Source organism: Gouania willdenowi, chromosome 7 (genome assembly GCF_900634775.1).
Source record: "Gouania willdenowi chromosome 7, fGouWil2.1, whole genome shotgun sequence".
NCBI lineage: Eukaryota > Metazoa > Chordata > Actinopteri > Blenniiformes > Gobiesocidae > Gouania > Gouania willdenowi.
Genome location: NC_041050.1, coordinates 10,167,640 through 10,191,283, shown reverse-complemented (window position 1 = coordinate 10,191,283; position 23,644 = coordinate 10,167,640). Strand labels below are relative to the sequence as shown.

Here is a 23,644-nt window from a genome sequence, read left to right as displayed (position 1 = left end):
AGAAAAATATTGCTTGAAAAATCATGCCCTTATCAGAAGTAACGCAATAAATGCCAATCTGAGGCTTCCCATATCTTTTCCTTGCATCACTGTATTGAAAGGCCAGCAGAGTTTAATACACTACAGATGATGTTTTAATGTAGAACCTGCATCGGTTTTAATGGAGTCTTCCAGAGAATTTTAAATTCTCACTCATTGTTTTTCCTCTGTAACATTTTCATAAATTCAAACTACTGTATATGGGGGGACAGTTTGAGTTGGATATGAAAAAAAAAACACTGGTACTGAACAACTGGGGAACAAAATGCAGCTCTTTAAAAATACAGAGTATTAAAATGATGTTTTACTAATTCATTGGTAATGTTTGACTGAATAAAAACGGAGCTCTTTTTGGATCATTCTTTGAGGGACTCAAGACCCGAGAGTTGTGTGTTTGGGCTCCAAATGTCATGGTCAACAAAAAAATGACAGAGGCAACTGTGGAGGGAAAAAAACTTCATTCAGTTTTATGATGCACATCGCTATACTTGCCAGATAATAGGGAAATAACTGCAATATAGGCCGACAACGCACAATAAAGCACAAGGAAGCACACGCAATAGAAAAAACACGAAACTTTGTAACGTTTAAACAACAGCTGATCCTTTTGAGAACAAAAAAAAAGGTGCGACAGCGCTCATAATATTTACAAGCATCCAGTTAGCATCAGACACATCAGTGCTCTTTGTGTTTAATGGAGGATCAGGTAGTGAAGTTGAGCTTGAACAGAACCGTCTGAGGTGTGGTAACATCGGCCACGGCCAGTTCCTGTCCATCAGACAAACCCAGCTCTGCATCAGAGGAAGGGAAATAATGAAATACTGTCACTTTGAACACTTAGCACCAGGGTTAGGGTCAATTTTAATTAGCAAGGATATCGTTATCCATTTTTTTCGTTAACTCCTCCTATCCCGTTTGTCCGATTTTGGAAAAAAAGATATCAAAACATTCCCAAGATTTATGCTTGTACTTTTGGCATTTGTAACTTTTAAATTTTTTGAGTTATTACATTTTTTGTGAAACTGCATTGACTTTTCAGCACTGATCCCATTTTTAGAGTGGACAACTTAGCTAATGCTAGGACTAGGTTAATGCTAAGATAATGCTAGGTTAATGCTTAGTTAATGCTATTGCTTGGCTAATGCTAAGTTAGTGCTTTAGGTTAATACTATTGCTAATTCTAATGCTAACTAATGATATTACTATTGCTAGCTAATGCTAACACTAGCTAATGCAAACGCTAATACTAGCTATTATTAAGCTAATGCAGGGCAGTACCTGCATCTTCACACCCATTTTCTTCAGGAAAGGCAAATATTGTAGTTGTAATTGTAATTTAAAAAATCTGCTGCTGTCACAATCGTAATTACATACATAATTACACAAAAGAAAAAAAGCTCAAACGAACGCACCAAAAATATTAAAGCTAGATTTTCATCGATTAGGAAGCCTAACAAGGCAATCGGGGGGCTTCGCCAGGGGGCTTGCTCTTGGGGGGTTCCCGGTCCTGGGGGGCGCCCTTGGGATCCAGCGGGCTTGGCTGGATAGGCCGCTCTCTGTGGGGGTCTTCCGGGGTTGGTGGCGTGGGCTGTGCCCTTGAATGCCTGCAGGTGCGGCGTGGGGTGGCCCCTGCCTGGGTGGTGCCCTGCAGGGCCGTTTTCGGTGATTCTACCGCCTCGGGCTGTGCGTGCCACATACCGGTATGATGGTCTGGCGGAGGCCCTTGGGGGGGTCCTGACTTTGAAAATAACTAAGGCTTATCGCTCTGGCAGCATTGTTGGGGGAATACTAATAATAATAATAATAATAAACACAACTATAACATCACATCCCACTCACTTCTTCTCCACCCTTTCCATTTCTTACCCTGACTCCCTCTTCCCTGTTCCTTTCCCCCTCACCTAGGTGTAACACTGCCCTCTTTTTATATCCTCCCTATAATAAAGTGCTTCTTACCCTTCCTTAGGGAGGGCTGGTGATGGTCACAATTATGCATTAAAATAAATTAATTTATTTAATTGCAATAACAAAAAATGCATTGCTGTCTATAAAAGATTGCACTTCTTGCAGTGTTAACCTGCGACAGCATGTGCAGACGAAGAAAAAAAAGTAATAAATAAATAGGAAAGAAATTAGATGATAGATATTTGTTTTTAGTGTGTTTTACAGCCAATTTAGGAACCGTTATCATAAGAGATGCTAATAGCAAGCTAACACAAATGAAAAGTTAACGTTTTTTAGGGTATTTATTTCAGGCACAGTAATTGTTACTAATTGTAATTGAACTTCAGTAATTGAGAACGTAATTGTGATTGATTTTCTGAAGATTAAAAAAACAATTGTAATTGTAATTGGAAAAAATGCTGGTCACTGTAATCATAATTGAATTGGCGCAATTGTAACTGAAAATGGTATTTGACCCCAACCCTGCATAGCAACTACTAGTTCCACTGATAGTTTCCATACCTGTCAAGGTTTTGCAGAGGTTTGGCTTGGTTCGTTCTTCAATGGATTTAACAGACTGAAATTAAATTGAAACTGTTAGAAAAACTGAAGAACATAGAAGAAGTGTGTGTGTTCTGTAAAGTTAAATACCTGCAGATACAGCGTTTTATTCTTTCCCTCCAGCGTTGTGGTGATGGCAGGAGATTTCATTTGTCTGAGGACAACGGGGGCAGAAAAGGACGAGCACATTATTGTGATGTGGTTGTGGTGTTAATAAACTCTAAATGTTCCTCTAAAGTGTTGAATATGAGCACTCACAGAGAGGCGTTCTCCATCAGGTACTCCAATACCTCCTGTAATTTAGCGGAAGGAGGGAATTGAAGATTCTGAGGAACCTGGCTGCACGCTGAACAATTTTCCTGTCAATCAATCAATCACATTTTCAAAGATCATCATCATCTGTGAGGGTGAATTCACTTTGAAGCTGCTGAGTAAAGGGCTATTGGTTTCCATTAGGAGCAAAACAAACCTTTCGCTCGGCTTCAAACGTGTAAGTGTAGAGTCCATCCACGTCATTAAAAACCAGGTAATTATTTAAAGGAATATATGCACTGAAATGAAAACAAGTTTGGTTTAAATTATCCAACGACACATTTTATTTGACTCAAAGGTTCAGAAAAGTTACTTTGATACAAACCTTGAGGCGATTTTAAAAACTTCCAAAGAACAGGCAGCTAGAGAACAAAAGCAGGTAAAACACAGTTAAAGGCAGTTTGGAATCATTGTGAACCACTGGAATACCATCAATAATCCACATTTGTAGAAAATAAAACTACCGAAATAGTTGAAAATGTGGATTTAATTTATGTTTGAGGAGGCCACATACAGTGGCATGAAAAAGTATTTGCCCATTTCCTGATTAATTTGCATTTTTATCACACTTAAATGTTTTGGATCATCAAATCTATATACCATGCCGTTTCTAAATTATGTTATTTATTAAAAAGAAAAAAAATCCAAACCCATCTGTCCCAATGTGAAAAAATGATTGCCTCCTGAACCTAATACAGTAGCTGCTGGTTAGCCCCTTTGAAACAATAACTGAAATCAAGTGATGAGAAGACAATTTTTTTTTAACTCAGCCATATTTGAGGGGTATTGTACATGAACTGACTGTTTATGGTCATATTACAGCACCATTGGATAGAATTCTGGACTTTGACCTGACCTGGCCACTCCAAAAACTTCATTTGTTTTTTTTCGAGACATTCAAAGGTGGATTTGCTGCCATGTTTTGGTTTGATTTCCTGCTGCACAACCTGAGTGCTTGAGCTTTAAGGCACAAACTGATGGCCAGATGTTCACTTTCAGGATTTTCTGCAATTAGCTGTTTTATCAATCACAGCAAGTCGTCCAGGTGCTCAAAAAGTGAAGCTTGACTGTTAGTACGATGTTCTTTTTCTCAAATGCTGTGTTATTTTTACCCAGATCTAACGAGCCACACAACTTCACAAAACGTTCTATTTTCATCTCGTCGATCCACAGAATATTTCTCCAAAAGTCTTGAGGATTATTAGGATGTTTCTTGGCAAATGTGAGATGAGCCTTTGTGAGTTTTTTTTTTGTCAACAGTAGTTTTCACCTCTGAGGCTTGGGTTGGCTTTGTGAGATATTAAAATTGGTTTGACGAGCTGAAACATTTAAATGTGATAAAAATGCAAAATAACCCGAAGTCAGAACAGGGGCAAACACTTTTTCACGGCACTGTATATTAAGGAGTGTTCTGTCAATCTTGATCAAAGTTAGTGCTAAAGAACATTGCAACAACTCATTACAGGGACATTTTACATTATTTTTGTTTAAAAGCTGGTGGTGGGTTAAAACATAAGCAGCGTTGGGTGGGTAAGCAGACGATCATCAGCTCCTTAAATATCAAACACATGAAATACAAAACACATGCTTCGCTTTTCTAAATAGCTGAAACAAACATTCCCATACCAGCGATGACAGCGTTGGTAGATGCTACAGCAGGAATGATCCTCTTCACAACTCCTATCAGAAACACACACACAAATAATAATCAACATGCTATGATCACCACTCATTAAAATTGAGAAAAATCTGCCAAAATTGAGAGAGAAATAATGTGTTTATGATGATGTAAATTCTGACCTTGAGTCAGTCTGTAGGTCACTCCTGTGATGTGAAACTCAGCAGCTCTTTCTATGGATTTCTTAAACACCCACTGAATATGCTCCGGATTGTCTCCATCTAAACTCGTCTCTGTAAAGACGATGGCGAATGCTGTTAAACTTTACACAAAGATGATGAAAAACATTTATTGTGTATTGTTGTGTGTAGTTTACCTCCAAAAGGCTTCTCTTTGGGCCACAGTAGGATTCTTGCGTACTCAATGCAGTGCTCTGGGAGCCTCGGCATGGATGCGATGGTGCACATGGGGAAATTTATCTGAAAAACAAAACCATCACCATCATCATTTACTAATATTTGTAAAGAACAGTATTTGAAATGACCAATCGAGTAGGGACGGGACAACGCGTCAACGTTTTTTGTTGGAGAAGCACATTCTGTATTAGCGTTTGGAATTTTGAGTTTAAGAAAAATGTGAGTGGCAGAGTGTATTACTTAAAGTTATTTTCATGTGAATGAAGAATTAAAAGATGCACTTTTTGTTTTTTCAACATAATTCTTAAATTCTGTTGATTGAGGAAGGACACCATGACAGACTACCGGCTCCCACTGCCTTTTTATTTGTTATTGAATGCTACCTCTGACTCTGAATGCATTATTATTTACTTTTCTATTCTTACTTGAACTTTATTTTGGAATTTTGAGTTGAAGAGCAATAAACATATATTGCAATGTTAAGGAATTAATGTTTTTTTTTAGATTTTAGATATGTAAATCAACATGTATAAATTACTTTTAGTCAATTAATGGGGAGATAATCGATAATCGAATGGATTCAAATTGAATCGAACTGGAAAAATGAATCGTTAAATTAATCAATGCCTCGAAAAAAATAAACGCTCGATTAATCATTTAAAAAATAACCGAGATGATTTCAAGAAAAGATAAAAAAAATCCAACTTAGTCACCAATCGTCCTAATACCAACAATTTACAAATGTCTGTTTTTTTTTTTTTTTTTTAGAGCTTTTCACTTGTAAAACAAATTTCCCAGAGACGTAAAATACATGTCAACTTTACACAGATTTAAAAATGCTTTAAAATCATGTTTTTTTTTACCAATCTTAATGTATATATCATGTATTTTTTTTAATTAATTTGTTGGTGTAATGAAAATGTGTCTCGATTGACCCCAGGAAGTTTAGCAACCACCACGGTGAAAGCTCATGGGGATCAAATGAACACATAAACAAATCATCACTAAGACTGTTTAGTGATGGCCTAATCCCAACTCATGTTACTGATTAGATTATTTTTGATGCAATGCTTTAAGTACATTTGATTTGAATAAAAAAATAAAAAATACGACCACATTGCTCATTGAAATCATTAAATCTGATCACAAATCCCTAATTTATTAACAGGTGAGCGATACCTGTGGGGGGTAAAGTTCCAGCGTACAGTCGATACACGCCGTCATGCCAGGCAGGATGACACGAGAGTTTCCTTTAAAGCCCTCCGTGCCCCCATCGATGAGGGGGATGATAGAACTGGGATCTAGGACTCCATCTTCGTAGCTCAGAAGGGAAATCTGGATAAGGCAAAAGATAAGTCCATTAAAAACTACATCCTAACAAAGGAGAAACTGTCGTTTTTTTATCTTACAAGCATCCCATTCATCCAGCGCCGAGCAATGATGGAGTCCAACCCACAGACGATGATGTGAAACTCTGCATAAACAACAGCAGTGGTTAAAAAAACAACTTGAATCTGTGATTTAAGTCAACGCTGTGGCTAAAACTAAAACTTACGCCTGTAGAAAGACTCATCAAAGTCTTGGATCTTCTTATAGTGACTGCATTTCATAAATAAGGTAATTACACTGTAGTAAAAAATATATTTAAACAGCAAAACGTAAAATTCAGGTGGTTTTCAAAGAGTTGCGTGTAGAAAAAGATACGGGACCACTTTACATCCTGGGATGCGGTTGTTGATGAAGTCAGCGGCCACCTCCGCCTTTGGTCGTCCAACATCTTTGGGCCTGAACAACATCAAACGGTTCATTAAACAGCTATAATAGTGGTGAATATTTCAATTAAAGTGTACACAACAACAGTGAATTGTACCTGAAAAGGAACTGCCTGTTGAGATTAGAGATGTCTATAGTGTCCATGTCAACCACATGAATAAGGCGAAAACCAGACAGCGCCTTGAGTAAAAATAACAGAACATGATTTATTTTTTTTTTTTCAAGTAAGAACTGAAGAAAGCAGAAAAGTCAGTGCATCTTTGCTGAAAGTGTGATTGTCAAAGTAAAATCCTACCAGATTTTTAAGGAGTTCACAGCCGAGTCCACCAGCACCGATGACCAGTATCTTGCACATCTCCAGCAAAAACTGTAAAGACTGACATAAAGAGGTTATGAGTGCAGAGAAAATGAAAAAAAAACACAGCACAATGCCCTGACAGTCAGTTTCTGAGAAGGATTTCCTGATGTTCACCTCAGTGCAAGGTTCAAAGTCAGGATGAGCGAATGGGCCAGGTCTCTCCAGAAACTTCCTCACATGGTTCCACCTGCCGTCCCAGTCATAGCCTCCATCTACAGCCATTCTGAGCACACAACACAACCAGCATGTCCTTCACTAATACAAGCTACAGACTGGTTTAAGCACTGGTTTCCTGTCCTATTATTCAAAAATGAAATACAAATAAGCATTAAAACAAAGTACATTTATACATCTTTTTTGCATTATTATGTTTTATAATGTACTGCACTGTTTTTATTACTCTGTTTTTATTGTAAAGTGTCCTTGGGTGGCCTGAAAGGTACTTTTAAATTTTTTTTTTTTTTTATTGTTTTCATTATTATTATTTTAATGCTACGGTCTTGTTTTCGTTTCAGTTAAGCATCAAAATGTCAACTTTGTAATTTTGATGACTGAATAACATAAACATGCATTGGGGGAGAGACTGTGTCTGCATTCAACTAGTTTTAGCTACCGAAAACACATGAAATGACAAAAACTCGACGTTTTACCCTGCATCAATGCTCAGAACGGTCATCTATCTATAAGGCAAGGTATCTCTGTCTGTCTGTCTGTATGTGTGTGTGTTCCTCAAATATCTCTGCGAATCAGGCTCTGATTGACCTGAAACTTTCAACATGGCTGCTGCTTGGTTCAAAGGCCCTCGGATCAGAAAATCACATATTTGTGGCCCCGTTGTGGTAAAGGTTGCTACCTCCGCCATTATAGTAAATGTTTATAAGTTACAGTGATTGTCTCCAGTGTGAATAATCAGGATGATGAAGTGGGAAAGATGGCTGAATTAATATCTTACATACTTTTATAAACATAAGCATATTGGTGTCTCATCAAAACCCATGTAAAATTACAACTCCTGCACACAATCCATGTTAATGTTGATGTTCTGACACAAACAGAAAAGGCTAAGACAGCCTGATCTGATTTTTTTACAATACACTCTGAATAGTTGTTCCACAAACAGTGACTAGTTGACTTGTAAAAACGGTAAACCCCGTTAATAAGGCTGATCTACTGTAAAAAACCCAGTGTTTTCGTCTCTCCTGGCCCTGCAGCCAGTCAGAGACCTTCATTTAGCATTCGTCACTAACTTCTCAGTCAGGTCCTCTATACGCCTTCTTTTCTTTTCCCTGTAAAAAGAACATAATACATACTTGAAACGACGGGGAATGGACGTGAAAAAGGTAAGCTGTTGGTGGGTAAAATGAGGTTTTCTGCTCATTGAGACTTACGGCAGCTCGGCATCCGCCATACTTTCACAGTCCCATGTCCTCGATTCAGTGCGCAGTGTTCAGGAGAGTCAAAGCTGCGCAGCTGGGCGAGGCTGCGCAAAACACATCTTCAGTGAAAAAAAAAAAAAATATCATCATGAAAGTAAAAGCACTCCAATACATAACATATAATTAAATATAAAATTACAGTGGAATGTTAAGATTCATAAATGAAATGTAAGACAAGCGCTAAAACCTAAAAAAAAAAAAAAAAAAAAAAAAGGGGGGGGGGGAGAAAAGACTGTGAAAAACACTGAAATGTTTGGCAGTGAGGTTGGCCCATGTGAAGTAAAAATGACCGCATTAATCCTCTTTTCTGTTTTTTACCCTAAACACACAATTAATCAATTGATATTTTATTTTATTTTATATTTTATTTTTTCAACAATTCATCGATTAATAAATGCAGAATTTTAGCTGTATCTTCGTAGTCATGGACATATTTATTGGTACACAGCTGTTTTTTTTATGGAGGTAGATTGGTCTATTTATACTTCAATAAAAAAGAAAAGAAAAAAAAGAAGTGGCTTAAATAATAATAAAAAGCACTTTCAATTTACGTGTTTAAGTGTTTGAATGCTATTTTTGGGTGTCATAAATTTAAATTTTTCATTTTGAACACAAATATATCCTTTGATTGAAAATGTGTTTTTTTTATTGAAGTGAAGTTATTGTTGTTTTAATACTTTTTGATTAAATAATAAAACACATATCTATCTTTATAAAATAAAAACATGTAAAAAAAATAATTGATGAACAGGTTTCCGAGCGTTAGCCTGGCGAAGCCACACCCACTTCCTTGTATTATTTAAATCTATTGTATTTTTTCTTCCTTTATTTAATTATTGTTTGATGCTGTTATATTTCCTGTTTCCAATTTCCTACATAGTGTTTATACCTTGTGTTATTTAATTATATTGTCTTTTTTCTTCTCTTATTTAAATATTGCGTGATGCTGTTATATTTCCTGTTTCTCTGTTTTGTTTTTATTTATTTATTTTATTTTATTTTATTTTATTTTATTTTATTTTATTTTATTTTATTTTTTTGGCAGCTGCTGCAGCATCTAAATTTCCCCCATTGGTTGATCAATAAAGTTGTATTTTATCTTATCTTACTTTTTGTAAGAAATTGGGTGTATGAATAATACAAGGGGATTAGAATGGATTCCAGACTATTGCGCTCCATTTAGTTCAAGTTTTAATCATACACTTGAAAACAAATACTTTTACTTTATTTACTGATCCCTGGGGATGTTGAACATTCAAACTTCCGAGGGAGGAAAATGCGCAAACAAGCATAAAATTGACTTAAGTAAATACAAAAAACACAAGAGGGAGACTTGGGTAAAGTCTCGCGAGAGTACAGAATCAGTCATATTCCTTCCTCGGTGACCAGCTGACTTGTAATAATAACACACACAGAAGAAGCGTGTGGGTTGGTACATTTCTGACTTCCTGTTACAGACATGGCAGCCAGTATGGAGCTAGCACCTCTCAGACAGTGGGACGACTTTTTCCCGGGGACCGATCGCTTTGCTAAACCGGAGTTTGGTGATTTGACCAAATGGAACAACCGGGTGATCAGTAACCTCATGTATTACCAGACCAACTACTTCGCCGTGGCCCTGGTGGTGTTCCTCATCGTGGGGTGAGTGTTCAGTCAGCCATACCTTTGCATCCACACCCGGTTAGGGTATGCAGCGTGTTCCGGTGTTCCTGTCCCATCTGGTGCTTTGCTGCCCAAACTCATCCTTCTTTTAACGTCTGCACGCGATGCTTTTAACCTAAGCTAAATATGTTATCCTACTTCCCCTACTGTTTTCACAGATATGTAGTGACGTTTGATTTGACTTTATCTTATTTCTAACCCATATGGATTTATATTTTTGCCACTTTTTGCAGTTAGTTTTTTTTTTTCCACCTGAAAGGCCTTGTATCGTCCTGCTAATAGGAGAATGAGGTCACTATTACTACTGAACTGTTTCCACAAAGATAGGGGCAGCAAATTATCTAAAAGCTTCCCTACTTGGTATGTTAAAACATTTTGAGTTTCTTTACTGAAACTTGTTTAACATTGGAAGAAAGAAAAAAAAAAACAAGAAATAAACAAAAAAAAAACACCATGTTCCCTGAAACCTCCTGTGTCAAACTCATGGCCCAGGGGCCAAATCCGGCCCTTTGGAGCATCCAATTCGGCCCTCAGGAGAAAGTAAAAATGACAACGAAAACACGAATCATTGTGTAAATGACACTCAACAATATGTGCAAGGGTTCGCAGTTTTCCCGGTGCTTATATCGCATGATTGCAGTCATTTTTATCGTTAAACAGTTGGGAATAAAACTCTAAATTCTTACAAAATCCTTACATTTTCCCGCAAATTCTGACATATTTCTCTGAAATAAATTGGTCTCAAAATCTAAAACAATTTAAATTGAAGATCGTGTTGTTGGGACTGATATATATATCACTGATTGCTTATTTTGTATTTTATGTATACATAGAAATGCAAACTATGGCACAATAATGTTAAAATTACTTGTTTTTTGCATAATATCTGTGGCCCGCTTGAGATCAAACTGCTCCGTATTTGGCCCCTGAACTAGATATAGTTTGACACCCCTGCCTTAAACACTTTATCATACATTATACAAGTGCCATTGTTGTTCTTGCGACTCGTTAAGCTTACATCATCACTCATATTGTCAGACAAAAAAACATGACTCGTCACTCACACAGAGAACAGATCTATGACTAAAATCTACCACCGTGTCTTAGCAGCGCTAGCCCTGACAGCTTTGAATAGCACTTGGTAATGTTAGTCAGATGCAGCTGCTTTTTTAGCTCATCTGACTTTTATTACCCAAGACTCAACCTTTCTTTCTTTTTAACCTGGTTTTCTGCTTTCATAAAGGGAAGTTCATTTTACTATATAGGTTGCCGTCCTGTAATGACAGTTATTTAATCATTAAAGACAGGTTTTTTAACATACAAGCATTTTTTTTAGAATAAATCATGATTATCAAAATCTGTGGCTCAGGGCAAAATCCAGCTGTGGTGACACTGCTTACTATGAAAGTTGCAAAGCGAGGGAGAAAAAAAAGCGTATATTACATTTTTAATTATTTTTAAGTGTAATTGGATGCAGGGAATATTTTACCTTCAATATGATGCAGAATATTAATTTTTTTTTTTTAAATAAGGAAAAAGGAAAGCCCCATTTCCCAGAGTTGTGTGCAATTTTTAAATATGCTGTAATTGTGTAAAATAGGGGGTATATCGGTCCGACATCAGCCTGAAAACGAATATCGGATTCAAATTTCTGATTTTTTTTAAATTTATTTTATTCAATTGTAGATTACTATAGATATTATGTTGAAGGTTAAAATGTATGTAACCAATTGGTTAACAATAAATAGGTCAGTTTTTCTCATCCCTATTGTTGCTGACTATTGTTCTCTGTTTGAGAAACATCACTTGATCAAGCCTTTTCTAACATTAAACACTACAAAATAAGTAATTATTGTTTTTTTTTTTTATTAAAGAAAAAAAAAGTTATAAAAGTATGTATGATTCATGCTGATATCTCTATCAGCCGATACGCAAGGCTGCAATATCGGTATCATATCGGAAATGAAAAAGTTGTATCGGGACATCCCTAATGTAAAATATCTTATTTTTATTTCAAATAGATTAAAAAAAAATATTAAAAGTTGTTATGATAGTTGCATGTAAAACATTGACACCGGAATGACATCTTTTTACATTATAGATGTTTTCTATGTGTAATGATGGTAAAATTATTATTTTAGTAGTCCATTAATCTATCCATTTTTAAGAAAAAATGATTATTCAATTAATCAAATAAGAGAAATCGCACGTTTTGCAGTCTTTAATATGCTTCTTGATCTGTTCAATAACAGATTGACGTGACACAAAAATCTCTTTTAATTTACTAAACAAATAAGCGTACATCAGTATAACTTTGAAATAGATTTAACTTGAATAAAGGCCTTATAACAGCTGTTATTATTCTGAAAATAAAAACAGCCAGAGTGCCAAATTGAGGTAAATCAAAAGTAGTTTGATTAAAAAAAAATTATAAATACAAATGACGCATTGAACATTTAACTTCAAAAGTAAAATATAACAATTTAAATCATAACATTTGTGGCTGTAATAATGTGCAATAATTGCAACAATGTGTTAACACCAATATCTGTAAGGGGCGTATCCAACTACAAAATAATTGAATTACAAATACAGCTTCCTTTAAACATTAAGCAAATTAACAAAAAAAAAATTAAAGTAATAATTGCTATCGATTTCTAAGTGTTTTATCAAGTGGTGCTTCAAGAAAAGTAGTCTAGACCAGACCAGACTAAACGATGCATCAAAACAGATCATTTGCATTGTTTCGCGTCTAGTTTATGCATGTTTTTCTTTGTCTCATCTCAATAAAAGGCTGTAATAAAGTGGAGTAATTTATTTATGAGGGTTGATAATATAGCAGTAACTCTTGTCAGACTGGTCTCTGTCAGTTATAGATCAAACCATCAACATGTTTCACTTTTTAATGTCAGAATACTACAGCAGCGTTACAAGCCTAAGCCGCACCTCTCACTCCACTGTTACCTTCCACAGGTTCCTGAATCCACTTGGCATGTTCCTGGGAGGGGCTGTGGTGGCTCTGATTTTCATGGGCTCGGTGTGGGCTGGGGAGAACCAGACCGTCGTCAAGAACTTCAAAAGGAAGAACCCCACCCTTTTTGTTGCCGCGGTGATGGTCACCAGCTACTTCATCCTGTCTCTGTTTGGTGGAGTCCTGGTCTTCATCTTTGGAATCACCTTCCCTTTGTTGGGTAAGTCAGTATCAGATTAGCTCTCCCGCTCAATCAGTGTAACTGATGATGGACCTTAGATATGTTTGAAACATGCTTTTGCTCTATTGTTTACCTTTTCAATTTTTAAATGGCTGCAAAAACAGATCCCATTAGCTCTCTAATGCGACATTTATCAATGAGCACATATAAAGCTATAAAAAAATATTGTTTAAAAAAAAAAAAAAAAAAAACATCTAAAGCTCCCATAGCATAAAAAATAAATGAAAGAGAACAAGTATGAGTGAAACTGTACGTAGTTGGTTTTTCATGCTCCTATTGAAGAATTTAAATTCCCTAATTAACTGACAAAGGTAAATGTAAGGAATGTACGTACGTGTACGCAGAGTCTAAATAAATATCATTGAAGTGAATCTAAATTTCACCAAAAACAAACAAACTCGTTACTCGTGTGAACGACACTGTATACCAAAGTGAATAGTTAGTAAAGTCATAGTAATAGTCATCAAATAGTTTAAACCTTTAACCATCTCACTGGCCCATTTCAGGTCAAAACCCATAGCTTGAGAAACACTGCTACTTTCTGGACACCTTCCCACACTGATCTTAACCTTTAAAACAGACACTGTCGTCTTTGTTCCACTTAACATACGTTAAAGTTGTTCAGAGCGCTCCAAACTTTGTGTTCTTTATAGCTTAACAAACATCCAGGTTCTTCTGAGTAAAAGGCCACACAACAGAAGCTGCTCAGGGGAACCAGTGAGTCACACAGGCATGCATAGCAGAGGTGACCAAGTACATGAGCAAGGCTTTCCTAACACGTCTGACTCACTCTAGTCATTGAACTCAATGGTTAGTAGATGAAATGAAGCATAACAGCCGGAGTCGTACTACCAACTTTGAAGTTTCAAAGAAGTGCTAAAGATAGATACAGAGTCAGACTGTCAGCAGCAGCACAAGGGTTTGGATAATTGCTGGTTTAGAGTTAATGTCATAGTTGAAATGTTAGAGCAGGCGGTTTGATCACATCCCTGGAGGGTTGCTCTCAGCTGCCCGTGTTGTCGTGTTGCCATGGGTTGTTGATTCAGACAGAGGCACTTTTACCAGCTGATGTCATGCTCTCACTATCTCCCTCTCTGATGGCTCCATCCTTCCACTACTGTTGTTATTATGCTATGGGCGGAGCTGTAAAGCAGAAGTCCTGTTACTTGATTTAAAATTGTGCTGATGTACAAGTAAAACGGAGCTATCGCGATATCATAAAATGCGATTTTTTTCTATTTTTATTTTATTTATTTTTCTTGTCCTGTCTTGTATTGTCCTGTTAAGTTCAGAGCGTGTTTAAGAAGTGCAGTCCACATGTTTCATTAAATGTATAGTTATGTTATGATATGTTGAAGAGGTAAAGCCACAGATTTGTTTGCTTTATTGTTGTAATCTGTGCTTTAAAATGTATATTTTGTATTTATTTAAAGTTTAAATAAATCTGAAATAGTTTATTATGAAACAGATTGATTTATTGCTCGTGTTCATTGAAAAATACATGACAAGAGGCCCTTGAAAAAATAATTGCATATGAAATCGCAATATTGAGGAACAAAATCGCAATTAGATTGTTTTCCAACATCGTTCAGCCCTAGTTTGTATTGTTGATTGACTGATTGTATTGCATTTATGTACTTTAAGCCTCGTGAATAATGTTTGTTTTGTGACCTGCCAAGGGACAACACCTGCAAATTAGCATTTTTGCTAACACTGGTGCATTTACAATATGTGATTTTTTTACATTTGTTCATCAATGTCCCTTTCAAAAAAAAAAAAAAAAGTTACTTGTTACTGTCACCCCGACATTTATTTTTGGGAATACATCTTGCCACGTAAGGCTGTTTTAATCAAAATTTGATTACAATTTTGATTATTACAACCAACGATTAGAAAAATAACACAATCAAGAAAAAACAATTATTTAGGGGGAAAAATGCATATATATATATTTTTGTTTTTTTTACCAATTATAGATATGTTTCATTTGCTAAAGCTAGCCTGCAGGCCAACACAAGGAAATGTGTTGCTAGTGGTCTTGAAACGCAGCAAAACAACTCAAATTCTCTTATATGGGAATCGTGATTCTTTATTTTTCTATAAACAAGCAGCCCTGTTGCCACGGTTCCCTTGCGTACAGTAAACATCTCATGTATAAACTTAGAAAGGAAGAGATTAGATATCTTGCACAATTGGAACTTCCTTTATTTTCCACAAAGGCATCTGTGTAAAATAAAACTTTTGTCATGAAGTACAATTAGTTTTTTTAATAAAATAACACCAATGAATTAAAATCAAGATAAAATAAAATCAAAACTCTCAGGCTCAGCTATATTTATGAACTCTAAAACAGTGTCATGTGGGTAACAACATAATAGGGAGAAACTTTAACCTGAACCTTAGAATAACTTTGATCAGAACTGGTATGACTAAGAACATATGGATTATGTTCAATTAGACGTGAAATGGAAAAAAAAAAAACATAATCTAATGTGACAAATTACTTTACTTCTTTAGAAATTTACTTAAGTACCAGTAAAATTATTGATTTAGAAACATACTCAAAAATGTACAAGTACCCATAAAATCAACTCAATTACAGTGACGTGAGTACTTTTAATCAATTACTTTCACCACTGACCATGGGTTCTCACTAGGCCTGGGCAATATATTAAGATTCAAGATATGTTGAGATTTCAATTTTGGTAATATAGAAAATTATATTATCAGGTACTACATCGATTCATTTTGTATTAAAATACTCATTTTAGGAGTTTCTCTACTTCTCAGAACAGCTGGAAAAGCACAGTTAGATGATCAGTGAGTGCTTCCTAACCCAGACCTTCCCCTAAACAAGCCACAATATAGAACTCACTCACTCACACGTGCTGTCTCTTAGAGGAGAAAAAGCCAAAAGTGGCTCATGCTGTAGCATTTTTCATTAGCAAATTTAACCAATAATTGCCTTTCTGACTTTATTGACTTAAAAATATCGAGATTTCTATCGTGTATCGCCATTTTGAGTAAAAATATTTTGGTCCATATTGCCCATCCCCAGTTCACATAAAAAGTTCTCATGAATACTAACTACTAATACCGTACTATTAATGTAAACTGAAATGTACTGAGTGTGTTCTCCCCTGCAGTGATCCTGATCCACGCCTCTCTGAGATTGCGGAACATGAAGAACCGAATGGAAAACAAGATGGAAGGCGTTGGGCTGAAGAAGACCCCGATGGGTATGATCATGGATCTCCTCGATCAACAGGAAGAGAAAATTAACAAGATTCAGGATTTCATTGAAGGCAAACTTAAGGAGTGACACTCCAGCATCCCCACGCGTGCAAAGGCAAACCCACGTCATGTAATAGCATCCGTAGATCCATCGATACAATACAAGTGTGAAGTTACCAATATTTGCAATTCTAATTTTTTGTTTTGATATTTTGTGTTTATGTAAAAAAAAAAAAAAAAAAAAGAGTAAAGAGATTGTAGCTATGATACAAGTAGGAAAGCTGGATTTGTTGACACAATCATCAAATATTTTTCAGTAAAAACAAACGTGTGAACAGGATGCAGTGGGCCTTTTTTTTTTCATTTAGTAAAATTAAGTTTGTTAAAAATGTTAATTTTTCCTCGTTAGTTTGCTACCATACCACAAGTGTAAGCTTTGCCCATTGTAACTAGCAGCAATAACCCCATTCCTTGTATGAGGGGCTGTATAAACATTAATATGCGATAATAGCATTATCTGGGGTTGTTTGTAACCAAAAATAGCGGGGTGTCTATAATGTGCTATGCAATACTTTAAAACCGAATGGCACGTGCAGCATTATCATTCTATATATTGCATTAAATGTTCCTTTATGTATGTAGCGACATGTTCGTCGTTATTCCTGGTGTTTTATGTTCATACATTGCATGTTAAAGTATATTTATTGGCTGATAAATTGTCATTTTGATCCTAAATCGCACACTTTTGTTCAAGGTTAATGTTGGACAAGCTGATACCCATGTGTTGTTTTGTTTCCTTTTATACTACAGATGGTTGTCAAAAGTAGTATTTTAGTCTGACATACACAATGATTTCTGTTTGTGAAGCTACTTTAATAGAGAGATTTAATAAGACAAGTTTGTGTGTAATGGAAGCCATGTTCTACATTCCTGACATTTTCACTTCAGGTCACTTATGTATTTTATGACATAAAAAGAAATGAAATGGAAGAAAGTCACGGCTGTCCCACATAAAAATTAAAGCAACTGGATTTGTGTGTTTTATTTATTTTTTTAAAAGAAATGTGTTGAAATTAAGACAGGAAATGTTACACAACAGCTGGCAGTGAGATGCTTTTTCTTCTAATACGCATTTGTAATGTGTTAGTACATCGTGTTTAATGTGGTGATGATTCATCCATCCTTTCTTCAATACTTTAAAGTCACAGAATATTGGAGACATTAACTGGAGATACACCAAGACATGTTGATAAAACATGCGTTATACCATTAATTGAGAGTAAAATTCAGAATGCTAATGCATGCATGAGATACAATAAAAATCAATATTAAAAACATTTTATATGGTCTTGGCTTGGTTAATGGAACCAAATCAGCAATTTTCAACTGGTGGCTCGGGACCCAAAAGTGGGTCATGGACAGCTGGTCAAAAATGAGCACCGACAGTAGACCATAGTAAAAAAAAAAAACTTGTTTGGTAATTTAAAAAAATTATACATAAACATAGATTTCTCAGAAATCTGCTGTGAAATGCATGTTACACAGGAAAATATATAGATTTCACTTTTTAAAAAAAAATGTGTGTTTTCAACATCTATTTTTGACAAACTAAATTTGGTTGGTCGAATTCTAAAATGATTTAATGAGAACCCCTGATTTAGATCAGTGATCCTAGTCATGCTACCATGATCATTTACACTTTAAAGGCTTGGAATACATTTCTATCCCCATTATTAAAAATACAGTAGGTCCAAATGTACGGGAACCACCATTTTTAGGATAAAACGCGATAAAATGTGAAATCTGGCATTAATACACATCAAATTTGGTGGGTTAATTGAGAAACCAAACCGACAAAACTGAGTCAAATTGCATAAAGGTCAGTCAATTACAAACAGAGATATTTTGATTTTTGAAACTGATCCAGAATCAGTATATTGATCCGGATCCTCTTCAAAATCCAATGGAGTCTTCCATGGCGTGAGGTCTATCTTTAGTTAAAATGATCAAAATATGTCAAAAAAAAAAAAACTTTTCACAGACAAACCAACAAATATTATCTCCTTGGCAAAAGTAATCACAAGTAATTTTTCAGCAACTAAACTTATCACAAAGTGTCCAAATAGCACGGGAGCGTTCTTGTAATCAACATGTTCTTCCTGTTCTGTTGTCTGCATTGCGTCACATAAACTATCGTACAATCCACCTGGATGACTGGAAAGCGTCCCAAGAAAAATCAAATGAATCATTTTTAGCATGTTTTAACACGTTTATTAAAAGAAACTTTCAAAAAAATCACACAGTTAAGCATGAGATAACACATTTTGCGTGCCAGGCAGTTAAATACTAATCACGTGTCCAGTTGGCAAACAGTTTGGTTAAGGAGCAGCAGAGGAATAATCTCATAGAAGACTTGTTTCACTTGATTCCAGCACTTTGGGGAGTGGCACCTGCAAGCAGCAACAGAGAACAGTGTGTTCCAGGGATTTGACTAAATAGGACATGCTGATGAAAAATATAATAAACCAAGGTTTTTAAAACATTTTCTCTATCAAGAGGAAAACACTGCTCTAAAACACCACCCAATCCCAGCACTAGTTCCAAACACATTAGAAAAATAAATAGGCTACGGTTATTTATCATTATTTCTCTTTAAAGCTAGGTTAAAAAAAAAAAACAATTTCAATGCACTTGACCATGGGATTAGAGGAAGCTGAGATTTCCATGCCCTGGTAAGTTAGATATTAGCTATAGGATTTATAGGATTTGACAATAAGTGGATTTTGATGATCCACTTAGATGACCTGTGTCAAACTCAAGGCCCGGGGGCCAAATCCAGCCCTTTAAAGCTCCCAATTCATCCCGCAGGAGAAAGTAAAAATGACAGCTAAACCATGACTCATTGTGTAAATCACCAACTAATTCAGTTGTAGATATCTCAGTACCTCCAAATACACAAATTTCAAACAGCACATTTTTACCCTGGTCTCACTGTTTTTTCATGCCTATATTACATGATGGCTGTCATTTTTATTTTATTTTTTATCTGAAATTGTTGTAAATACTCTTAATTTTCCTCAAAATTTTTCAAAATCAAATACAAATTGGTCACAAAAATTAAAGAAATGTGATTGCCTTACATACTTTAAACTCTATTATACATGGAATTGCAAACAATAGCGCATAAATTATAAAATTGCTCATTTTACCAGCTATAATCTGCGGCCCACTTGAGATTAAACTGGTGCGTATTTGGCCCCTGAACTAAAATGAGTTTTAAATCCCTGACTTAGATTATCCAAAAACAGCTAATACGCCGTAAAGCACCTACTGTATAAGTGTCTTCTGTTCTCTCCAGCACTGTTTATTTTTTATAAACTTCAAAATGATCCCATGGTGATAAAGTGAGGGTAATACTCACAGATTTGAGATATGCCACGTTGCTGGTTTTGATCTCACTGAGGAGCTGATCACGAGGAGTGGGGTCAACCTTTGGAGGAACTCGTCTGCGAGGGATTGGTTTCAAAGTCTTTATAACATCAGTAAGGTTTGCTTTTTCATCCGACATCTCTCCACTGCCACTGTCCTTGACTCTGGGAGTCTTTCTTAGCTGGAAACTTTCCCTCTCAGCTCTTCTGCTGTCTCTTGCATCCAGCTCCAGAAATGGATCTCGTTTCTTGGGAGTTCTTTTCAGCTGGACGTTCTGTAGTGGGTTTGCTGAGTTGGTTGAGGCTTGTTTGGGAATGCTTTTGTGCTTTTTTTGTTGTTTTGGTGGCTCTGGCTTTTCTGTTGCATTGTGGTTTTGGGTAACAGAAGCTACCTCAGATGATGGTGGGACAAGCCCATGGTCCTGTAGAGCCTCCATTGGCGGTATGTATCCCAGCATCTGGAGCAAACCAGGAGGTAGGTTCAAACTGTTTTCATACATCTGCATAAGCTCCCGTTGCTCTTTGAGCTGCTGCTGCCTCTGCTCCTCCTTTCTCTGCTGCCTCTGGCGATCCAGATTCCTGGTTAAAATGTTGGTGACCACCATCCTGGGTCCTGGCTGTTCAAAGTGATAGCCCATCTTCAGGAGTGTGTTGTTGGCTTTGAGCAGACGTGAGATTTCCATCTCAGCATGGTGACCCAACATGTGCCTCTGGTTGTGAAAACGCAGCTCTGTAAGACTTTCGTTGAACTGAAGGCAACGGATAATGGCCACGATACCCTTTCCCGTGACGAAGTTAGACTCAATGTTCAGAGTCGTAATGCTGCGATTCTCCCTCAACATGTTGGCCAGGTTGAAAGCAATGTTTTCATCCACACCAGTGTTGGCGATACTGAAGGTCTTCACGTGTTTGTTCTTCTTCAGCGCAGTGACGTAGTCTAAGAGAATCTCTTTGGGAATGTTCTCTATGTTGTTGAGGTTCACCTCTGTGACGGATGGGTTGTTATTGCGGATTTTATCGAGCGTTGACTCCAAATTTGTCTCATTGCCTGAAGGTCGTGATGTCATTTTAATATTATGTGCCAAATTAGGAATTTTTAATTTGTTAATTTTTTTTTCTTCTTTCGGTTTGAGTATTTCATTGCTTTCTGTTTTCTCTGGCTCCTGTGGAGGAGTCGTACTGTCCGTAGAGGTGTTTTCCTTTGTTTCTGGAGTGTCTTGCTTGACAGGTGGTTCTGAATTGGGTTGAATATCACCTGTATTCCTCTTTTCTTGGACTTCTTCTGTATTACCTGAAAGTTCCTCATGGTTCTTCGAGTCATCTTCCGATTTGTCTTTATCAGGCTGTTTAAAGTCTTCATTCCCCAAGTCTTCTTCTTTTCTTTCATCAGCCTCATCCACTTCTTCAACTATTTCCTCAATTACTTCCTCTATAATTTCCTCTCCGTCCTCACAATCCGCCGCTTCATCCTCGATTACTTCTTCGATCACTTCATAAACCTCATATTTTACATTGTCAGACATTTCTGCTCTTTCCTTCTTTTCAGCTTCTTCATTTAGCACTTTCTAGGGAAAACAACAAACTGGGGATCAAATATCTGTCATATTGTTGCTTTTTTTTTAAATTAAAAATTAGGCAAATATATCACAAGAATGAATTAAACACTTCACTTGAAGTTTTATATATAAAGACTGACATTATGCTGTCATTATTAAAACATGACACCTGTCATAAGAAAGAATAAGGTGTCATAAAGGTTGCCATTAAGTGTCGTCCGTTACCCAAACCCCGTTAGATCCCTCTACTACATTTTATTTATTTATTTATTTTTACGAGCGAATGGAGACAGCCATGGTAACAGGTGGTCAAAAATGGTTCAAAAGTGGCAAATATGTGGCAAGAAAAGAGTGTTAAGAGACAAAAATGGGCCAAAAGCTGTCAAGGGTGCCCAAAAATGGGCAAATAAAGAGGAAAAAAGGGGGTATTTATTGGCAAAAAGTAGCTAAAATCTGAAAAAAGTGTCAGGGGCAAAAATGGGACAAAGGAAGTTGCAAAATAGCCAAATGAAATAGGTTTTATGGGGGAATAAAACATTTAATTATGACATAAAAAGCCACATGTTGAGCATCACTGACTTAATAATGCCTTCTACATTGTGTCTGCTGATAATGTAGTGGGCTGGTCTGGACAGAAAATGCCAGGGCTGAATTATTGTCCCAGGCCAACCCTGCCTCCACCAAACCCAAAAAAATCCAACATAGCTCCAAAGGTATCATAATTTAGCAAACAACACTGAATGACAGCCTTCATGACACTTAATTCATGCTAATGACAGATAAACACAGCATAATAACAGCCTTATGTATAAAACTTCAAGCAAAGTGTTACCAAAAGTTTAAATAACCACAAAAACAAATTTACCAAATTCAAACATTTCTCTTGTGATCTCAAGCAACATTTATTAAAAAATCAAGAGGCAAACTTTACTGAATCCCATCATCACACAAAGAGACTGATGACATATCCATGTTGATATGAGAGGTTGTACTAATACCTCACTGGGTAGCAGTGTTGTGGGCACTCGTTCTTCTTCAAGCATTCTCTTTGATTCTTTCTCCCAGTAGAGGTAGTCCACCAGTGACCTGTGGTCAAACGTCCCAGTTGGAGGTTTCTCCGTCTGGTCTTTCTGTCTCTGTCCAACAGGTACCTTTTCATCTGGAGCAATGATAACATCCATCTCGCTCTGGAGCTCCCTGAGCTCCTCAGGTGAAAGCATTGCAAGGATTTCATCTTCATCTATATCCTCTTCTTCGAGATCTTTAATGTCTTTACTGTCAGACATATTCAGTCCTTTAGTTTCCTCTCAGTATTAATAGTGAGGCTAATACAGGTCTGAGCTCTAACTCTGGACAGCACAGACTAAGCCTTTGACTTTGACTGCAGCTTGAAACAGTTTGTCTTACGCTTGTTTCTAAAATTAAACCGTCAACTGCACGGAAGATATTTAAAATACATGCGAGGGAAAGACACACCAACATTCTTTGTACTGCCCCCTCTCCCTGCTGGCTGGACTGTTAGGATGACAGTTGCTTTTAGGCAAAAGGAAAGTGCTCGACTGACAACAGCAGGTGAATCATTCACATGGGCAAAGTGGGAGGCTGGAGGCTCTCACAAAAATCCAGGGAGAAACCCCTGGAAGATGTAACATATGAGGTGGTGAAACAGCACCAGTCTTTAAGGTTTGTGGAATAGATTCTCATTGTGGTAATAAGTTGTTGCTTTTTCAGCCTTAAATTAGTATTAGCAAGACTCAAGATTCAAATATATTAGGGAGATTCAGATACATATAAAACACACATTTTTTTTTTAACTCTTCACGTGACTCAATTATTCACAACTTCATGGAAAATTACAAACAACAAATAACAACAGTGATGACATTGAGATTGAAGGCTAATCCTTATATTTGACTAGCTAGCCTATCATGTTGCTAACTGCTGGCAAGGCTAAGAAACACCAACAAGGTTTTGCAAAAGAAAGTAGAATCTAGTTTGAGCTTACATGATGCAAAGCTAACTGATAGCCAAGGCATTTTTTATGTAAAATACAAAAATAAAAAACAAACGCAAAAAACATGAAAGGTTGTGCAGC

General features: G+C 36.4%; 3 protein-coding genes across 8 annotated transcripts; 1 reads left to right on the top strand and 2 right to left on the bottom strand.

The window, feature by feature from the left end:
• Positions 1–480: 480 nt before the first annotated feature.
• On the bottom strand, positions 481–10,166 carry uba3 (ubiquitin-like modifier activating enzyme 3). Of its 5 annotated transcripts, XM_028452580.1 has the most exons (19): positions 10,121–10,166; positions 8,410–8,501; positions 8,269–8,307; positions 7,136–7,244; positions 6,959–7,039; positions 6,761–6,843; positions 6,595–6,675; positions 6,446–6,489; positions 6,300–6,364; positions 6,070–6,225; positions 4,851–4,953; positions 4,657–4,767; positions 4,483–4,536; positions 3,182–3,218; positions 3,014–3,095; positions 2,803–2,903; positions 2,635–2,698; positions 2,506–2,560; positions 481–830 (listed from the first exon to the last, which is right to left on the bottom strand). In XM_028452580.1, exons 2-19 carry the CDS (start codon positions 8,427–8,429, stop codon positions 742–744), a joined length of 1,374 nt encoding a protein of 457 aa, XP_028308381.1. In that variant the 5' UTR covers positions 8,430–8,501; positions 10,121–10,166; the 3' UTR covers positions 481–741. The 5 variants fall into 5 exon arrangements, with proteins under 5 accessions (XP_028308381.1, XP_028308382.1, XP_028308380.1 ...); XM_028452581.1 differs by lacking the exon at positions 10,121–10,166 and having other exon boundaries at positions 8,245–8,307; positions 8,410–8,459; XM_028452579.1 differs by lacking the exons at positions 8,269–8,307; positions 10,121–10,166 and having other exon boundaries at positions 8,332–8,467.
• Positions 9,835–17,596, top strand: arl6ip5b (ADP-ribosylation factor-like 6 interacting protein 5b). The gene is made up of 3 exons (XM_028452583.1): positions 9,835–10,098; positions 13,093–13,310; positions 16,478–17,596. Exons 1-3 carry the CDS (start codon positions 9,917–9,919, stop codon positions 16,651–16,653), a joined length of 576 nt encoding a protein of 191 aa, XP_028308384.1. The 5' UTR covers positions 9,835–9,916; the 3' UTR covers positions 16,654–17,596.
• Positions 17,597–18,813: 1,217 nt separating this feature from the next.
• On the bottom strand, positions 18,814–23,107 carry lmod3 (leiomodin 3 (fetal)). Of its 2 annotated transcripts, XM_028453878.1 has the most exons (3): positions 22,548–23,106; positions 19,987–21,558; positions 18,814–19,015 (listed from the first exon to the last, which is right to left on the bottom strand). In XM_028453878.1, exons 1-3 carry the CDS (start codon positions 22,833–22,835, stop codon positions 18,968–18,970), a joined length of 1,908 nt encoding a protein of 635 aa, XP_028309679.1. In that variant the 5' UTR covers positions 22,836–23,106; the 3' UTR covers positions 18,814–18,967. The 2 variants fall into 2 exon arrangements, with proteins under 2 accessions (XP_028309679.1, XP_028309678.1); XM_028453877.1 differs by lacking the exon at positions 18,814–19,015 and having other exon boundaries at positions 19,146–21,558; positions 22,548–23,107.
• Between the last annotated feature and the right edge of the window lie 537 nt (positions 23,108–23,644).

Bases quoted from the DNA above. Each gene is read 5' to 3' on its own strand.
- lmod3 (XM_028453877.1), bottom strand. From the start codon at position 22,835: ATGTCTGACAGTAAAGACATTAAAGATCTCGAAGAAGAGGATATAGAT. The intron at 21,559-22,547 runs GTATTAGTACAA...TGTTTTCCCTAG, and splicing joins CAACACTGCTACCCAGTGAG to AAAGTGCTAAATGAAGAAGC.
- uba3 (XM_028452577.1), bottom strand. From the start codon at position 8,399: ATGAGCAGAAAACCTCATTTTACCCACCAACAGCTTACCTTTTTCACG. The intron at 6,365-6,445 runs GTAAGTTTTAGT...TTGTTTATGCAG, and splicing joins TGATGAGTCTTTCTACAGGC to AGTTTCACATCATCGTCTGT. The intron at 4,768-4,850 runs GTAAACTACACA...TCGTCTTTACAG, and splicing joins CAAAGAGAAGCCTTTTGGAG to AGACGAGTTTAGATGGAGAC.
- arl6ip5b (XM_028452583.1), top strand. From the start codon at position 9,917: ATGGCAGCCAGTATGGAGCTAGCACCTCTCAGACAGTGGGACGACTTT. The intron at 10,099-13,092 runs GTGAGTGTTCAG...TACCTTCCACAG, and splicing joins GTGGTGTTCCTCATCGTGGG to GTTCCTGAATCCACTTGGCA. The intron at 13,311-16,477 runs GTAAGTCAGTAT...TCTCCCCTGCAG, and splicing joins AATCACCTTCCCTTTGTTGG to TGATCCTGATCCACGCCTCT.